This window comes from Anabrus simplex, chromosome 4, assembly GCF_040414725.1.
Source record: "Anabrus simplex isolate iqAnaSimp1 chromosome 4, ASM4041472v1, whole genome shotgun sequence".
Lineage (NCBI taxonomy): Eukaryota > Metazoa > Arthropoda > Insecta > Orthoptera > Tettigoniidae > Anabrus > Anabrus simplex.
The window spans coordinates 346,416,079-346,436,472 of record NC_090268.1 but is presented as its reverse complement, the minus strand read 5'-3'; the positions used below and the strand labels follow the sequence as shown (position 1 = coordinate 346,436,472).

General features: G+C 41.7%; 1 protein-coding gene across 2 annotated transcripts in view; it reads right to left on the bottom strand.

The window, feature by feature from the left end:
• Positions 1–20,394, bottom strand: part of LOC136872711 (neuronal calcium sensor 2) — a 1,371,956-nt gene that overhangs the window by 155,525 nt on the left and 1,196,037 nt on the right. For both annotated transcript variants that reach the window (XM_068227282.1, XM_067146539.2), the window contains one exon: positions 11,369–11,512. In XM_068227282.1, the coding sequence (XP_068083383.1) occupies positions 11,369–11,512 (144 nt within the window). The remainder of the gene's footprint in view (positions 1–11,368; positions 11,513–20,394) is intronic.

Genomic DNA, 20,394 nt, shown 5'->3' with positions numbered 1-20,394 from the left:
GTTATGGTCGTGGAAAGTGGCTGATTGTGGAGAGTGCTTGCGCATTAAGTATGGTAGCACTTGTGGCGGCCTAGCATTATATGTTGGTGAAAGCTATCTCAGACTTTCCATAAATTTATGTTGAGGATCGACAGACGTGTGTATATATCTTTACAACAAGTGTTAAAATATGTGAACATAGTAGTACAAGGTACAGTATCTGTGTGATGTTGTAACTGCCGATTATGAGAATCGGTAAGTCGAATTGATATAGAGACAGTGAAGGGTATTTATCTTCATACTATCTACAAATGGTAGCTTAGTTCTCGCTTTCGTTTTCCCACGATTTTCATTATTTTTGTTGTTGTTGTTGTAAATATGGAGTTTTCCAGCAATATTTTATGTGTGTATTATATGTATAATGTTGTATGTTGATGAGGTGCTCATGCACGGAATTTGTTAAGAATATAGTTAGCTATTTTAGAATCAGTGTTATTGATGAACCTAGGTGCAGTTCCTACCTAATTAGTCGTTTTCAGGATGTTAGGTAAGGCCTGCAGCAGATGTACCAGTACGCAGCATTATGTACACGCCCTGGGATATACAGTTTATCATGCTCTTATCTAAATTCGAGGGATCCATTCTGGTGAACTCTGGCGCCCATACTACGGACATTTCGGTTAATTATGCTTATTAATTTTATTAAGTTTTTGAGTAATTTTATTTATATATTTGTATTCATGATTTTATTTATTATTATCATCAGAGAAGTTACAACATGACGTGGCCACTTCCCGGGCCTCGTTGGCCAAATTCTGATAGGGAGGGATGTATTTCACTATTGCCGTGGTTGGTAGTGTGATGTATTGTGTGTATTCAGACAAGCATTAAACACCAGACTCCGAGCTTAATCAGAAGCGATTCAAATCTTCGACCCGGTCGGTGATCGAACCCGTTACCCTCTGAACCGAAGGACACGGCGCTGAGCATTCAGCCAAGTAGCTGGACTATTACCTTATTAACAACCGTTATTATCGACCATCACTCGAGGTTTTACCACTTTATGGGATCGCCATCAAAGGTAGATCATAATAAGGAGTTTCGTGACTGAGGTCATGTTGTCAAAGGAGAAGTCTCAAGGTCAGTTCACAAAGCAAAGCCAAGGGGCCTCATTACAATTTAACGACATGGCAGTGCAAGGTCGAGGAACACAGCGACGATACGTCATAGATGAGTCCGTGGTAGCGGGCTTAACGCACGAGAGTTCGATATTGATAAAACATCCTACCAACTGGGAACACGAAGTCACCTCATTCACCAACCCACCCTTACTCATCAGTGGAGTAGATTCACTAACCAATCGTTTACAATCAGAAATAATAATAATAATAATAATAATAATAATAATAATAATAATAATAATAATAATAATAATAATAATAATAATAATAATAATAAGCCTTTGCTGGCAGGACCTAGTGTTTACAGTGCACTATGTCTTCTGCCATAGGCTTGAGCAATTTTGTTACTTTCATTGACCTGTCTCAGTCTTATCCTTGGCTTTGACATATGAAGGTGACTGAGGTATCAGCGATGCTAGTAATACCATTCCTTCTGCAGCCAGTCCCTGCTATGAATGGTGTGGAAATGTTGCTTATAGAGTCGGATGATGCATGCATTTCAGTGGGCTTGGCAGATTTTTATGTAATAGCAATTTCTGCCTCGGTGAGGAAAGCAATGGGAAACTACCTCGCTCCTCATTTCCCTAGCACGCCTCTTCAGTGATGCCTAGGCCATCTATGACAGCTGATGGCGGAGCTGTTGAAGATCCAACCAGCATTAGTGCTGAGGACCGAACATATATAGGACTACATAATAATAATAATAATAATAATAATAATAATAATAATAATAATAATAATAATAATAATAATTCTACCGGGAGGTACACCCCTACGCCGCACATTTAAATCTTGCGCCAATTAGAACTCCTCTACAGGAGAAACACTGAACTTGGAACCAGACCAACTTAAACTTTTCCTCAGAAGATGTCACTACCGTAATTTTGTGATCATGAAGTTGCCAGTACTGTGTGAATTTCAACTTGTTTTGTTTTCCGTTCATCAAGAAGTTTGGACATTCTCTCATAGATGTATCTGTTAAAAAAACTATGATCACGCACCCTGGTGCGAAGTGAAGGAACTTTTTTTAAGAAATTTTGTATTTATAAGTTTTTCTTTACTAAATTTCGTTCATTCACTTTTGGGTTGGCAATATTGATCTTTTCTTTCCGCCAGTTTTGAATTCAGCCAATCCCTAATTTCTGTAATTAATTTTCAGCCTATCACAGGCTTCTTCTTCGACATGGTGTGTAACTTAAATTTAACCAATAAAATTCTGTGGGTGTGTCTTGATTATTCATGAATGGTCTCGAACCTTCCCCGAGGGTTTATAAACTGCGGGTTTTCACGGCTCTTCGCCATTTGATCAACGTCTAACTTAATGTGTGTGTGTCAAGCAGGAGGCGGGAGGTGCCTCTTTCTTCAGGCGGCAGGTCTTCACCAAGGTAATGGCCAATTAACATCTTTATTTCTTTGCTAGCTCCGCAGTTTAACCTGAGGGAAAGGTCCGAAATCTTTACTATGTAACTAGAGCTTCTCTAAAATGTAAGTTCTGGCGGCTAATGTAAATTTTCATCAACCTTTAACTAAAAATCGGGGATAGAGAGTGACGTACCCCCTCGAGCTCGCCTGCATATTGGTTTGAGGTGACTACGTTTTGTAACTGGTTTTCTTCCTTTCCGTAATGCCTTAAAATTATTCTTATACGAGTCACCTCCATAGGTTGGGAATAGCCCCTGTGTCATCGGCCTAGTGCCCCTTAGGTTTTTAGAATTCAGTTCTAGGAGTACAAGTACTCGCCTCCATTCTATTTGGTGTTTCGAGCCATTTACTTAATCATTATTCGTGTTCCATGAAGGCCCAGTAGGTTGGGTACAAGATACCCCTGTTTCATTTTTGTAAGTTGTGCCTTGATGGCAAGTAATTGTAAGGTTTTGATACTGCCTGGGATAGGCTTGAAAAACTGAGAGCGTGTCAGCTCTTTTCAAGTGTTGTAAAAGTGCCTCTGGGAGGCTTGAGGTTAAAAATTGGGAGCAAGTTCTCCATGTATTGAGGGGTGTTCTGCCCTTGCGTAAATGGTGACCTTTGTAATTTTGAGCGTGTAGCTCAGGGATTGTGTAGTAAGGGCTTGAATCCCAAGATCTGTCTATACCACCAATCTTGTCTTTACTAGACCTGTTTATTGCTACTGCTACCTGTTACATTGTTATTTGTTGATTTTGATTTTTTTTTAAAGAAAGAAAAAGAATATATAATCTTTTAAATTAACTTCGACTTTGTAGCTAGACCCATTCATCCCGGCACCTTCTTTCACCTATGCTGGTCCACAGGTATCCCCGTAATAATAATAATAATAATAATAATAATAATAATAATAATAATAATAATAATAATAATAATAATAATAATACAATCACCATATACAACGAGCAGAGTAACCACGCGTTTTAACGCGCTACGGCTATAGAGCCAAGCTATGCATTCGGAAGACGAGTGGGTTCGAACCCCATCGTCTGCTGTCCTGAGATTCGTTTTCTGTGCTTTCCCCATTTCCATTTCCAGGCAAATGCCGGGACAGTTCTTATGCGTAGGCCACAGCCGATTCCTTCGAACTTCTTGCGCAATATCATTCAAGAGCATTAATTTTTTTTTTTTACGTCGCACCGGCACAGATAGGTCTTATGGCGACGATGGGATAGGAAAGGCCTAGGGATGGGAAGGAAGCGGCCGTGGCCTTAATTAAGGTACAGCCCCAGCATTTGCTTGGTGTGAAAATGGGAAAATGGGCCGCCGACAGTGGGGTTCCAACCCACTATCTCCCGGATGCAAGCTCACAGCTGCGCGCTCCTAACCGCACAGCCAACTCGCCTGGCAGGGCATTAATTTAAACTTAAAATTGAAGTAGGTGTCAGGAAGGGCATCCGGCGGTAAAAAACACGCCATATAATTTCATCTCACCCCATCCCCGATTCCGTATCAGGTAACGGGTCTACGATAAATCCCCCTATATAAAAATGAACTGACGGCTGTCAGTGGGTCTGTCTGCTTTCGAAATGACATCACATATAAACCGCAGGGTTAATTTAATTATATTTCACACGAACGTAATCATACAGAACTGTATTGTCACAAGACTAACTATATTTTATTTCTAAATATTGAACTGAAAATATATTATCTGCTAAATTATTTGTAAACCAAAATCGCATGAAAATTTCTAGATAATAATAAGGCACGGAAATATAATCTATCTACAAAATATCGTACTTAACTCTGCGACCTCAAAATATTTTCGAAATGAAACAAAATGTGAAATATCTAGTTGCCTAGGAATGTACCCATGCCAGGGGCTCACAAATGGGAAAGTATGCACCATCCAGACTCAACACAATGTTACCAACACAGGTACCGGTAAGTCTTACGCGACGATGGGATAGGAAAGGGGTAGGAGTGGGGAGGAAGCGACCGTGGTATTAAGGTACAGCCCCAGCATTTGTCTGGTGTGGAAATGCGAAACCATGGAAAACGATCTTCAGAGCAGTCGAAAGTAGGGTTCGATCTCCCAAATGCAACCTGGTAGCTACGTGACTCAAATCGCACAGCCTCTTGCTCAGTTTCCAGTGTTTTAAATGTAACTTTGTGCTAAAAGTGATATTTGTGTGATTTTGTGGATTGTGCATACCTTCCCAGTGTGTGAGTCTCTGACATGGGTACAGTACTGCGCAACTACTTTTTCACATTTTGTTTCATTTGGAAAATATGTCAGATGACAACGTTAGGTGAGACATCCTACATATAAGGAAAATAAAATATAAATAACCGGAAAATGTGTCTGTACCCTTTACATGGTTGCCTCATTCTTCGTCTGTCTCCCGAATTAGGTACACAAAAACAATGTAACAGCTTTTTTACGGTTATCGGAGACGCCGAGGTACCTGAGTTTGGTCCGCAGGAGTTCTTTTACGAGCCAGTAAATCTACCGACACGAGGTCGACGTATTTGAGCACCTTCAAATACCACCCGACGGAACCAGGTTGGGGTCAGCAGGCCAGCGCCTCAACCGTCCGAGCCACTCAGCCCGGCGATATAAAAAAAAATCGGAAGTAGGTTCGATTCAATGCAATGTTTGCTCGTTGTGACATGACATTACGGAAACATTGCTAAACAAACTTTCTCCGAACTTGTTATTTAAGCTCAGGAATAGCCGGGTTGTACCCTACAGCAGGATATATATTATTTGAGTAGTATACAGTGACATAGCAGTATTTAAGGAAACCAAAACAGAAAATGCCACATTAATCCGTTAATGTTAACTGTAACGACAAACTGTACATTATAAGAGTTGTGCAAATTATAATTTCCGATCCCTTATGATCCAAATATTTCTTCCGTACGAGGAACAACGATTGAGATCATTGTGATTACACAATTTTTCACAAATATCTCCGTAAATATCAGTTCTATAAGACTTTTTTATGCAGGTCCATCAACGGCGATAATCGCAGACATGGAAGTATCAGAAACCCGTCACCATCATATCGTGCAACTAGTTGGTAAGATATGTGTATCCTTTATCTACGGTATTTTCTTGAAACTCGCCGCATTTTGCACATTTAGTAACAAAAAATAAGAAAAATAATGAGTGCATGATATTGTACAAGCTTTTCGCATTTAATATTTTAATATATAATCAAAATATCATTCACCTACAAAGTAGATACAAACGCCATGGATATCCACAATAAACATTATATCTATAGGTTTAACTGTTTCTGATGTAAGTGTACCTGCGAGGAACTTTACTATGCGTTCATTCTTTGTTTGATCGACTGTACTTAAGGTGAGTACCAAAGGTGGTATTGGTGAAATACGTCGATTTTTATTTTTCTACGGAAAATTATTATTCTTTTTAATTCGATATATTTTCCATTGATTTTCGGATGACTAATAGTATTTATAAATTTAAAAAAATATGTTATTGCACAAGCCATTTCTCCATATTTCGTGAACACTTGTTCATTTAAGACAAGATATCTCGGGAACTATTTGCTCTAGAGGGCGGTCATTTATGTTGATTTATAGTGAACTTCTTGTTGCATAAGTTGGCTACATTGATTACTATGATGTCAGTTAATGTCCGGTATTTATGTTGTAAGAAATATGGTAGCATCCATGTCTTCTAAGTGGTATTACACTTTCAAGTAAGATTTTTGAGAAACTAAATTTGTTTGGGAATGTTTCCCATTTTCTCAGAAACCACTTAAGCTAGACCTCTGAAATTATTACTTCTCATCAACAGCATTGTTGTTTTTATATGTATCTACAATGCTAGAGATACCATACATGATTTGATCATAAATATTTTAAAAAATAAACACATTTACAAATTTTAGAACTTGATTTTGAAAATCCATATCGTGATTTCTAATAAAGGTGGAAGTCAGAAATTAGATCAGTAAATGTAACAGATATGAATCTATAACCTATCAAAATTTCGTTTCAACACCTTCTAAGGTTCCTGAAAAACTGGGATGTAAACCTGTTAAACTTAACATTATCAGGATAGGCCTTTGGTACTTCCCTTAAAGAAGCACATTGGTACCGCTAGTTTAACTATAAAAGCCATTCAAAATTACGCATTACATGATTAGTAATAGGATAATATATTCGTCCAGAAATAATTGGACTGAGTGAGTGGCTACGCGGTTTGCTTCAAGTAGCTGTCAGCTTGCATTCGGGAGACGGTGGGGTTGAACAACACTGTCGGCAGCCCTGAAGATGCGTTTACGTGGTTTTCCATTTCCACAACAGACTGCACCTTAATTATGGCCACGCCCGCTTCCTTTCCACTCCTCGTCCTTTCCTATCCCATCATCGCCATAAGACCTGTGACGGTGCAACGTAAAACAAATACAGAAAGTATGGGATTGGGGTTCGTATCCTGAGCGTAGTCATATTTTCAACCTCAACTTATACAAACACGATATAAAGAGAATAAATTCTTCACGGCACTTCTAAAGCTCTCCGTAAGAGCCGTACGCCTATGTATTTCATGAATTTTAAAATATTACTTCTTTATATTTTTAAAATTTATCTTATATTCAGTAATATTTTCATTATATAAATCCTCTCATCATTTACACTTCATTGATGAGAGCAAGCTGCGTGTTCTTTTATGCAGAGAGAACGAGGGAGCGAATTTTAATCTCAGAGGGATTTAATCTTTTAGAAAGGAATTTATATCTCCTTCCTCTAACACCACCATCCACACTTCCTTTCTTTACATATAAGCCATAAACCCTGTAACTTTTCCAGTCCTAAAACTTCCCTCATTAATACAAGCGCCTAGCTACCTGCGATCTTCAACAATAGATTCTTGAAGAGCTTTTTTCCCTAACAAAAAAAATACTGGTTGCTTCAAGAAAACACTAATATTCTTCACCGGGCGAGTTGGCTGTGCGGGTAGAGGCGCGCAGCTGTGAGCTCGCATCCGGGAAATAGTGGGTTCGAACCACACTGTCAGCAGCCCTGAAGACGTTTTTCCATGCTTTCCCATTTTCACACCACGTAAATGCTGGGACTGTACCTTAATTAAGGCCACGGCCTCTTCCTTCCCACTCCTAGCCCTTCCCTATCCCGTCGTCGCCATAAAACCTCTCTGTGTCAGTGCGACGTAAAGCAAATTCAATTCCCGTAAATTTTGTGCGCATGTCTATGTGGTGGTGGTGTAATTGCAATGTTCAGATAGTACTAAGCAACTGCACAGATTAATCTTTTTTTCTTAGAAATTTGTTTTAATTGTTATCGTTTTAATTCTTTGCTATGCAGAAAATGCCACCACAATATATACTCTTGCATTCGGGAGACAGCGGGTTCGAATACCACCATCGGTAGCTCTGAAGATGGTTGCTGTGTTTCCCTACTTTCACACCAGGCAAATGCTGGGGCTGTAGGCCTACTTTAATTAAGGCTACGATCGCTATCTTCCCAATCCTAGACTTTCCCATCCCTCCGTCGCCGAAAACCTTCGATGTGTTAGTGTGACGTTAAACAAGTAATAATAATAATAATAATAATAATAATAATAATAATAATAATAATAATAATAATAATAATAATAATAATCATCATCATCATCATGAAAATCAATCACATTAGGCAGAAGAGCATTAGAGACAAATTGCCTACCATTTGCAGTCGATCCTAACTCGCAACATCCGAACAGACCAAGAACAGATCGAATACCTAAAATAATCAGTACTTGAGTAGTTCTTAAGGCTTAGTCCATCTTTACTGTTAAGACTTTTGTCTTCTGGTATTGGTTTCGAGATTCATTTTAACATTTTAAGCTACCTGCCTCAGTCTCACCCTTAGCTTTATCAATATGAACGTGATAGACTATTCTTCGTGCAGCCAGTACCTGTTATGAATGGTGTGAATATTTCGCTCATAGGTCGGTTGGTCCGCGTATTTCAGTGGGTTTGCAGAGTGATATGTAATAGTAAATTCTGACTTGGTGTGGGAAACAACTGGAGAACAGATCAGCCTTCATCTCCTGTGTATGCCACCTCATTGACGCTTAGGCCATCTAAGACAGCACAAGGAGTAGCTGTTGAGGATCCGACCAGACTTTGGGCTGAGTACACAACATACAGGATGATGATGTTTATTGTTTTAAGGGGCCTAACATCTAGGTCATCGGCCCCTGATGGTGCGAAATGAGACGAAATGCAATGACAAAATAAAAATCAAAAATCCTCCATTGACCAAAATTCAAAGCGCGAGGACGAAAAATGAACGGATGGATATGAAGTTAAAACAATCAGTGGAGCCGACCCGCAGTGCCTCAGTCTCAGAAATTGACGGAAAACTATAGTAATACTGACCAAGGGACTACTTCTATAGCTCAATACTGAATCGATGATGCTTGCAAGCTAAAGGGGTCCAAAATATAGGTCATCGACCTCTCATAATGGTACTTATCGCCTGGAAAGTAGAACCATGGTATTTGAAATGGTGCGATACTAATCAAAAGTATCGTAGACTCGCGGTATTCCACACATTATGGTACTACTCACAGGTAATGAAATTCGCACATGTAATATAGACCTATGGTGTTTCACACATAGCGGCGCCATTTACAGGCAACGCAAACCTATGGTTTTCATCACATAAGTGTACTACCACAGGGACTCGTACTATTCCGTGGTCTTCCTTATATAGTGGGTACTAATCATAGGCAAGCCAGAACCCTGGTGTCGCTCATATTGTGCTATTAATCACAGGTACCGTAAAAGTCTGACCGCACGGTGCTCCTGATTGCTACTAATCAAAAACCTATTTGGTACCTAACATAGTGGTACTACGCGCAAGTAATAGCGACCAATGGTGTTCCCCGCGTGGTGGTACTAATCACAAGTAGTTTCATGGTTCTAATCACATCACCCCTTGGTCGCCCCTTTTAGTCGCCTCTTACGACAGGCAGGGGAAACCGTGGGTGTATTCTTCGCCTGCATCCTCCACCCACAGGGGGTTGTGTGTTTGGTCCGCGAGGGGTATTTTATTTCCCTCAAGTCCGCCGGCAAGGCCCTCCCTATCCGCCACCTGGGACGCGCCACGTGGGAGTATCACCTTTCCCCCCTGCTACGCCAGCGTAGTAGGTTAGTGGACACAACATAAAAAAGCTTATTTACTACTACTACTACTACTACTACCATCCCCACCCTCTTCATAAGGACGTTTATTATCTAAGTGGACATCGCAATGATGTTTATTAAACAGCCAAAAAGTAGTCATATCCGTGAACGTTAAATTCCCAGCCCGCTATTTCCTCCTCAATATTACCATGGGCATGCCTCTCATCTCTTTCCAAGAATTACTTTATTTCCAGAGATACAGTTCAGTTCTCGACATAATTACTCTGGGAGGCGAGCACTCCAGTCATTACGGAAAGTGCTCTCAAGTGTCTGCATTTTACTTCCTTTGGCTCCACCACGGACCTTTCAGAGCCAGGAAACAACAGTAAAAAATGGCTACGGAACAAAACATATACCAATTTCCTTTTAATACGACCATTAAAAAACGCATGAAGGAGATGAGGTTAGATGTTTGTCTTGGATGGGCGAAAGTAGCATTTTTATGAGGAAGCAAGTTCCAAAACCTTTCAGTGATTAAGAATACATCATTTTCTTGGTGATGTGCGAATATTATCATGTCCTACAGTATGGGATATAGGATTAAAATGTAAATAACCATATACTTTAGCTTAAAATTTAACTTTCACTAGTGTGGATGTAATGCTTCTGAACTTCTTCATCGAATTAATCACCCAAGTCTTTTACGTCTAGTCATACTCATAATATTTGGATCTGATAATGCCACATCTTCGTACGGCAGATTTTAGCATTTGCGAGACATACTTCATGTTGTATATATATTTATGTTTTATGAATTTTACGTGTTGTTATAAATACCGATAAAATTAGACATTGAACGTTTTATAAATAAATGCAGTATTCTTTTCTTTCTGGATAAATAATCCGACAATTTTGATAAAGTACCATATTTCATAGTAAAAAATGTAAAATAATGTTTATATACGTATCGAACTCATCAAATAAGTCTGATTCAAGCAGTTGGCAAGAAAAAAGATCATCTCCTTACAGACCATGAAGGCCTTAGGCGTAGTGGAAATTAAAGATTTCTACTATTCGTGATCTTGTCAATAAGTGCAATACATTGATTAGCTCTATACTCGACCGCCCTTGCTTCTGAGAATGTGGTGCTCAATTCAAGCAAAAGCTGCTAAATGAAACCAGAAATTGAAGATTCCCTTCTTAATGTTTCGATTTACCGACTGAAAATCAAACCCACGTTCTTCCGTCTGAACCGAGCACGTTTTAAATGACTCGAATAGCTACCCCACTGTTTATTCCTCTTACAAAATATTTCTCGTAAGGTTGGCTGCCCTACGAATCGTGGACACGTGTCTAATACACGCAATCCATGCAACAAAGCAAGCTCGCACGTATCGAATGGTGAAGTGGCCTTGCACATATGACAGACCAGCGGCAAGTTTTCCTCTCAGATTCTGGTCAAGACGTTGCGAAAACTCCCTCTGCTTCATCTGTCTAGAAATATCAGCTAGGATCAAGATGACGTAAGAAACCGAACTGACGATACGCTTTACGGCCACGATAATGAGTATAATGCAAGAACAAGATGCATTCTATGACTCGCAGAAGGACTATGTTCATGCAAACACTTACCTTAAAGTCGATATAGCCATTCTTGTCCATGTCGAATGTTCGGAAGACATGATCACAGAACTCCTCCGCATTACCGCTGGGGAAGAACATCTTGTACATGTCGACAAACTTGGCTGGAGTTAGCCGACCATTTGGGCAGTCTTGCTGCAAAGAGAAGAAAAACTGTCAAATGTGATGCACGGATAAGTAAGTTATAACCAGATTATCAATACGTTCCCCAAAATATTGTCAATCCAAAGAAGTGAATAATAATAATAACTGTATGGAGATAAAATATGGGAAGTGGAAAGATTACAAGTACAGAGAAGTTCAACTACATCGGAAAATGAATCCAAGTCAACCGACTGGATAAAGAGGCAAACAAGGCAAGAGCCAGAAAATAAGATCTGGCCTACAAACTACCTAACACAGAACACGTATAACAATAGGGCAATATCCTACAAGGATAAAGTTAAAACTCAGTGATAAAACCGGACGGATTATACTCTTCAGAGTGTCTTATTTTAAATATAAAAGAGGGGCGGGGAGGGGGGCAGCTGCAAGTAGAAGAAGAAAAGGATGATTCTGAGGGAAATTCTGGGACCGCAGAAGACTACTGATGGTACTTGAGGGAAAAAAGAGAAATGAGGAGCTTTACAAGCACACCGAAAAGAACAAGGACACCATGCGAAAACGAAGGCTGAAACACCACGGACACCTGGTAAGAATAATGGTGTGAAAATGGGAAACCACGGAAAACCATCTTCAGGGCTGCCGACAGTGGGGTTCGAACTCACTATCTCCCGGATGCAAGCTCACAGCTGCGCGCCCCTAACCGCACGGCCAACTCGCCCAGTCACGGGTCTTTTTCTCGTAAACGGCCTGTTAGGCGACCTGCACGTCTGAAAAGATGACGGCCCTACCTAAGATGATTTCTAATGCTGAAAACGCCAGACACATCCAGCCCCCGAGCCATTGGAATTAAGCAATTAAGGTTAAAATTCCCGACCCTGCCGGGAATCGAACCCGGGACCCTCTGAACCGAAGGCCAGTACGCTGACCATTCAGCCAACCAGTCGGACACCTGGTAAGAATTGATGACAAACGACAGGCCAAAATATTTTCAGGCAGGGTCTAACATGATCGGATTACAATTTTTTACAATTTGTTTTGCGTCTCACCGACACAGATATGTTTTATGACGACGATGGGATAGGAAAGGCATAGGAGTGGGAAGGAAGCGGTCGTGGCCTTATGCGAGGTACAACCCCAGCATTTTCCTGTGTGAAAATGGGAAACCACGGAAAACCATCTTCAGGGTTGCCGACAGTGGGGTTCGAACCCACTATCTTCCGGATGCAAGCTCACAGGTGTGCGCCCCTAACCGCACGATCAACTCGCCCAGTCACGGGATTAAAGGCCACCTTAAGTGGGGCGAAGAGATGATCTACAATAGAAGATAGTTCAGGAGAAACGTTGACAGTTTAAATTCATTTGAAGAGTAACCAATGGAGACCAAAACGGATCATTTCCGAAGAGGATAGAGAGATGAAAAACGGAAGAATGAAAAGGCTCTGGGAAGAGAAAATAGGCCAAGAAACCTTAAGTTCTACGCGGTCCATAACTGGCCAGCGGCAGCGCGCCGGCCTCTCACCGCTGGATACCGTGCTTCAAATTCCGGTCACTCCATGTGAGATTTGTGCTGGACAAAGCGAAGGCGGGACAGGTTTTTCTCCGGGTACTCCGGTTTTTCCTCTCATCTTTCATTCCAGCAACACTCTCCAATATCATTTCATTCTATCTGTCAGTCATTAATTATTGCTCCCAGAGGAGTGCGACAGGCCTCGGCAACCGGCACAATTCCTATCCTCGCCGCAAGTTGAGGGCTTCATTCATCCAATCCCTGAACCGGTCATTGACTGGAAAACATGGTTGTAAGTTTTCATTTTCAATGATATCTTATGCCAAAATCCAAATTTACTGAATTGACATCACCTGGGCTACTTGCGTGTCAATGTTGGCGTTTCGTTCTCATAAACAGACCAAACCACACACTGCGACCCTATTAGCGAAATCTAAACTCTATGAAGGCAAATTAGAATGCTGAGAGGAACTAATTATATAATTAGTTTTACGCCCCACTAAGTAGGGTTTTTTTTTTCGGTTTTTAGACGTCGAAGCCCGCGGGAATGTTTTTGCTCAGGAGTTCTTTGCCACTATTACATCTACTGACACGAGGTTGGCGTATTTAAGCACCTTCAAAAACCACTGGACTGAGCCGAGATCAAACTTGCCAAGTGGAGCTAACTCTGAAGGCCTGCGCTCTAATGCACGAGTCAACAATATTGATACTCAATCCTCTTCTGTGTGAATGGTCAGCGTAGTGCCCTTAGGCGCAGAAGATCCCGGGTTTAATTCTTGGCCAGGTTAGCGATTTTTCGCCGCGTCTGGTTATTTTCCTTGGCTGGGGAATTACTGTTATTTACACATATTAAACCAAACTGCCAACCAACACACAAACTCGTAATAGTAGAACAGTGGCGGTGGTAATTATTATTTAAGAGGAAATACAGTACAATTGGGCAATCATCCTCTCATAATAATTAGAGGAAAAATGGAAGATGTCCTACACTTTGACTAATGAAGGTATCGGAAAAATAAACGGAAGGGCCACGAAGCGCATGGAAACGAAATACCTCCTAGGCCTCCCAAAACTAATACCGTCGGGGTGAGAAAAGAACAACAGTTGACAAGGGAAGCCAGATAGGAAGCATGAATGGGAGGAGCCTCGAACAAGTAAAGGCAAAGCCAGCCTCACATAGGGGCCGCGTGGTCGCCAACCGATGCTCCCAAGTTGGGAGCCCTTGGGGTCCACTTTCAATCCCTTTTACTACAGGCAAGACATACCGTGGGTGTATTCTAGCACTCTCTCCCACAGGGGGAAATAGCAGAATATATACCTCCGCTTAACGTTGGCGTTTGGAAGGACATCTGGCCATAAAACTGTGGCAAGTCCACATGTGCGACACAACTCGCTTCTACGACCGCATCACGGCGAGAGAAACGCGCCAGAAGATGAAGGAAAAACAAGTAAAATATTAATCAGGATTATTTTACATACAGTCACGAACGACATGGCACAGGATATAAGTTAGATATTACCCTGATCTTCCTGCTGTCATTTCTTGATGGATACAGTACGTTTGCATCCATCTCTTGGCACAGGCACAGTGTAGCTTCCATCGAAGTCCCAGTCAACACCCATGGCTGTGACAGTATGGAAGCTGCTGGGGTATGGGTGGTGCTGAGAAATGACATTCGGAGCACGACTAGTGCATCTGAGTGTTATGAAAGGTGCTGCTCATAGGGTCAGTCGTGCTGCAATAGTACTTCCTGACCCAGTGAGGAAAGCAATGGCAAACTACCTCATCTTGCCTAGTACGCCTCATTTTGGTGCTGCCATTGGTTTTTGGGGTTTCCTTATAACCGCATAACCTTTGGTGGTGCTATTTGAGGATCCAACCAGCCTCTGGGCTGATGACCTAAAAGACAGACAGATTACCCTGATATTTCCCCGGAGTTGAAACGATGAAAAACACTTTTAATAATGAATATCCCACTCTCCCACGTACTCTTTAAGTGTGTTTTTTAATTACAAACAGCTTTACGTTGCACCGACACAGATAGATCTTAAGGCGATGGGATAGGAGTGAGAAAGATGCGGCCGTGGTCTTAATTAAGGTACAGCCCTAGTATTTGCCTGATGTGAAAATGGGAAACAACGGAGGATTTGTGTTCGGAACACTCGTAAGTTCGTGGAAGATTCAAGAATCGAATACGAGCCACTGGGAGGGATACTACATGGTCGCATGATTGAAACGTAAACTCTATGTAAACATAATAATATATTTGGGATATGAGGTTGTGCTATGATTATACAGTGTTCAGAAAATGTTTGCCTATTCTAGTTTAGTGCGCTTCTTTTCAGCACCAAAGAATCTAACTTGTTTCGGGGAAGATTATCCCACTCTTCAGTCAGTTACTGAATGCAAGCAGGAGGATTAGGACGGTGACCACCCTGGCTGGATGGGCGCGAGCATTTTCATCCACTACTGCAAAGCCCTCTCCCACAGTGGTAACAAACCCTGTAATACAGTTTGGAGAATTTGTCTCTATAGGCCTATACCATACCAGTCATATCATATGGAGAGGAATAGAGGCGTTCGTCAAACAAACATAATCCCATCCCAAAACACGACGGAATCCCCTTGATTCTGATGGCGCTCCAGGATGAAGGGCTCGGATCGCCTCAAGACTCTAATGCTCCACTTGTATGGGTGCAAGCTTAACATGCCCTTATCAGGGAAAAAAGGACAAAAGAAAAGTGTACATCCCCACTGTTCCTGACACCTTGCCATTTGATGTTCACCTCACACGAGCTGCTCTATGCTGTGGTTTAAGGCTGATGACACACGGAGCGGTTTTCGCCGAGTCGGCAGCCGAGTCGGCAGCCGAGTCGGCGCATGTTTCTATTGTATCAGATGGGATGAAACAGACAGAGCGGTGCTCGCCGACAGGCGGCAGATTTGCCCACTCGGCCTGTCGTGTAGCTGGCGGTGCAGCGAGCGTTTTGAAGACTTTGTGCGCGCTCTAGCGCCATAGATTTAATATATTCAGCTGAATCACGGCCGACTTGATGCTTCGCTCTAGTCGGGCGTGGCTGAATTTACGCGGCGATTGCATCATTGGTAGGTATTCTTGTATTAGATATCATGAAGTATCTTTGAAATTCAATAATATACACGTAAAAGGACATATAGAGTAAGTAGACTTTTGGAATAAGAATAAGAACAATCCTTTATTTTTCGGTAATTTTAGCTAGCTTCCTCACCTAACGTCACGCTCGCTAATGTGTTTTGTCCACTGCCTGCTCGATACGCACCCGATGACTGCTTATAAGCAGTCATTTTAGATGCAGTTCGAGCAGGCAGTGGTTTCGTCACAGTCGGCAAAAACCGCTCTGTGTATCAATCACAGGCGGCGGCCGACGCGGCTGCCGACTCGGCAAAAACCGCTCCGTGTGTCATCAGCCTAAGAGGAGCTTTTGACACAGACCACCTTGACATCAGCCCTCCGACGTGAAGCCAATTTTACACTGTCTGATCTGATACATTCATTCCGGTTGCCCTCCGAATATCTTGGGGGGGAAAGAGGTGCTAAAAGTAACAAGTGCCAATCCGCCCTACAAGGTCGTATACCGTGGGCGTCCCGGGTGTCCGGATATTTCGTACCACGGACATTCCGTACTTTCGAAATCAGAAACAAACATAATTTAGATTTGCCGAAGACTTGTATTATTTTAATTGCTCTTTTTACTATAAAAAGGTCGGGTTTTTTGAGTATAAATCATGAAATAAAACAATACGATAGAATTATACATCGTGTTCGGGCGAAATGTGCCTGACGAACATAACTAACCTCACGGCACTCCAACCCTGAAGGGCCTTGGCCTACCAAGGGACCGCTGCTCAGCCCGAAGGCCTGCAGATTACGAGATGTCGTGTGGTCAGCACGACGAATCCTCTCGGCAGTTATTCTTGGCTTTCTAGACCAGGTCCGCAATCTCACCATCAGATAGCTCCTCATTTAAATCACGTAGGCTGAGTGGACCTCGAACCAGCCCTCAGATCCAGGTAAAAATCCTTGTCCTGGCCGGGAATCCAACCCGGGGCCTCCGGGTAAGAGGGAGGCACGCTACTCCTACACCAAGGGGCCGGCCGACGAACATACGGATGGATAATATTACTATTATTGTGAATATTTATAAACTACTCCATTATTTCATTATCAAGTAAGTAAAATCAAATATTCTGATTAACTGGCCGATATGTGCTTGAAGGTCACGCGGAAACAGGAAACTACTGAAAGGTGGAAGTAGCTAGGTCCCCGCGAATGACGACGAATACGTGAAAAGAATTAACACGTGTGCCAATCAGATCAGTTGCGCCTGATCGAAGGTTAACATCAGTAGTGGTCACACAGTGTGGAGACTTCTGCGCCAGTGGTGGACAATGGATGTACAAATGAATACATTCACTAGGATATCGTTTTTACTTCGCCAATACTTCCCACTGTTTCAAGTGCTACGGAATGTCCTCTCCTAAATATTTTAAAGTCATTAGCTGACACTTCGCTGGTAATCAGCCGGTCAAGTGGTACAAAATGCCCTAGAATGGGTGTCCCGTCCGCTGTCAATTAACTATCGTTTATGTCTGTCTCTACTTTTTCTTAACTCAGGAGGACATCACTCTGACTCATTCCAACACGAGCGGTGCCATCCTTCTTGCAGCAATACCACAATTCGAATGCGGTCACCTCAGTCTTGCACTTGCTGTTTATACTCCACCGACTTTACAAGTGACGATGAGAAACTGACCTTTAAGACAAATGTCTCCTATCGGATAAATATCGAACATGATCTGGGTTTAGCATCACTATGTGAATCGGACATTGGCCAACAGTGCATACTATTATTATTTCGTGTCAGCAAGTTGAAACGATACAAATATAGGCCTATATAAAATACACGTTACATTACACAAAATGCACGGCACTTTACAGATATAATTCGTGCGGTCACACTTTAGCCCATCCAAAAATCAACGATACCAATTCCCTCTTTGGTCACTTGAACGAGGTCTTGAGGTGTACATTGACAGTTATACATGTGTTGCTTTGATTTTACCCGAACTCTGTCTGTTTTGCTAAATACCCCCACTTCTTAATGTTGTCCCTAGATCTTCCAGTATCATTCCTCAAACGAGTAAGTGACCTCCAAGTAGCCCAGCTGAGGTGATATCCAGGAGGTGGAGATTCATGAGGTACCATCCACTCTGAAAGGTGTTGTATTCTGTTTCACCACAAGTCTCGGCTCACTGTTGCTGGTGATTCGTTTTAAGTGCTAGAGACGTTGAGGAAGTTCTTTCTTGATTTTAATATTTTAGGAGCGGACTCCTATTGTTCTCCACCTTCGTCCTCTCATATCTTACAGTGCATACTGTAAACGTGTTTTGAGGTACGGTGTTGTATGCTGTATGAAATCGTAATATGAAAAATCATTTTTTTCTTTTTTTATGAGCATTGCATGTCAGCTGGCGCGTTTCGATCTTGCTCTTCTGAGGTAAGAACAGTGCATCTGTATGTTTGTTTAGTCCTCAGCCCGAAGGTTGGTTGGATCCTCAACAGCTCCGCCATCAGCTGCCATAGATGGCCTAGACATCACTGAAGAAGCGTACTAGGGAAATGAGGAGTGAGGCAGTTTCCCGTTGATTTCCTCACAGAGCCAGAAGTTGCTATTACATATCAGTCTGCCAAGCCCACTGAAATGCATGCACCAACCGACCCTATGAACAATATTTTCACACCATTCATAGCAGGGACTGACTGCAGAAGGAATGGTATTACTAGCATCACTCATACCTCAGTCACTTTCATTTCGTCAAAGCCACGGATAAAGCTGAGACAGATCAATGAAAGTAACAAGATTGCTCTAGCTCATACCAGAAGACATAGTGCACTGTAAACACTAGGTACCGCCAGCATCTGATCAATGGTAATTGTCGCTCCATAGCAACTAGTCTTATGATAGAAATGCTCTGTCAGAAGTATAGATTATTCGAGCGTCCCTAGAGTTGAGGAAACACAATGAAGATGTACGTATGGAAGGCGGCCATATCCCAATATATCGTAGGTTTACAAGCAAAACACTCCCTCAGTTTTGAGTTTGACATTTTCACACTGCCCCATGTGATTGTTTCATCTCTATTGACTGGTGATATCCATTAATACGTACGAGGTCATTTTGGTTGCTTTTCTTGCCAAGTTAGTCTCAAGAATTTCTTCCATCTAAAATAAATTTCAGCTACAAAGGGATATTCTACGAACAAACCAATTGCATAATTCTTATTCTGAGAACAGATAGTCGCAACGGAAGAAAAGACATTTTTGTGAGTAGTGGAATGGTTGTGTTTAGCTAGTAAACTCACGATACTAGTGTCATTTAGTGGTCGTAAAGGTCTACTCTGAAGTCTATGTAGACAGATTAGAATGATTAGAGGCCAGAGCAGAGGGCACAATGTCATGATCAGAACCTCAGAACTAGAAATAGGGTAGTTCCCTAACCAACTACCCTCTGCATCTAACGAGTACTGGTGGTTAATATCAACGTTTTAACCATGCCCTTTCCTATCCCTCACGCCAGTTTCTAATTATATCGTCATCACCTTAAAGAGGAAGATGTCAATTAAGAACTTAAATGGAGGAAATCGTGAATGAAAACAGGTGCTAAAGTAGTTAACGACCACGCCCAGAATGTGATGCGCTGTTCCGATCTAGCCAGCGAGAGGAATGCTGGAGCGGGGCACATAAAAGGTCATACACACAACATGTGACCCTTGACCTTACAAAAGTGAACACAATTACAAACTCGCCCCCCCCCCCACTAGCTAAGCTTGCTACCCGTGGTAATACTATGTTCAACTGTCATGGCGATCATATTAGCACTGTCCCTTCGGGTGTAACATGTCTACTGCATAAATATCATTGAGAACAACCAGATAAGTCAATTTATGGGCTTTTTAAATTTTTGCATTAACCTACTAAGGCCAGTGCCCTCTATCCTTTATCACTAACGAGATAAGTTATTTCGTCATAATATTCTAGAAATAGCCAAATTTTGCTTCCAGATAATTCAAGAATACATAACAGTCTCCGATAAGAACCAGGTAAATTGAGTTATCTTGTTAATATTCTGAATATTGTTAATAAACATGACTGTAGTCAGATAAGTCAGTTTGTCTTATTCTTCAGTGGTTGTTGTGGAGGTGTAAATGAATTGTTGGCAGTGAATTTACACAGCTGCCTCTGTTAAACAGTACTATTAAATCTTACTAGCTAACAATACACAAATGTGACTTACACACTTTGGTTTTGACTGGTCCACATCAGAAAATAATGCCTGGGCAATATAGAACAAGTGACTTTCATTC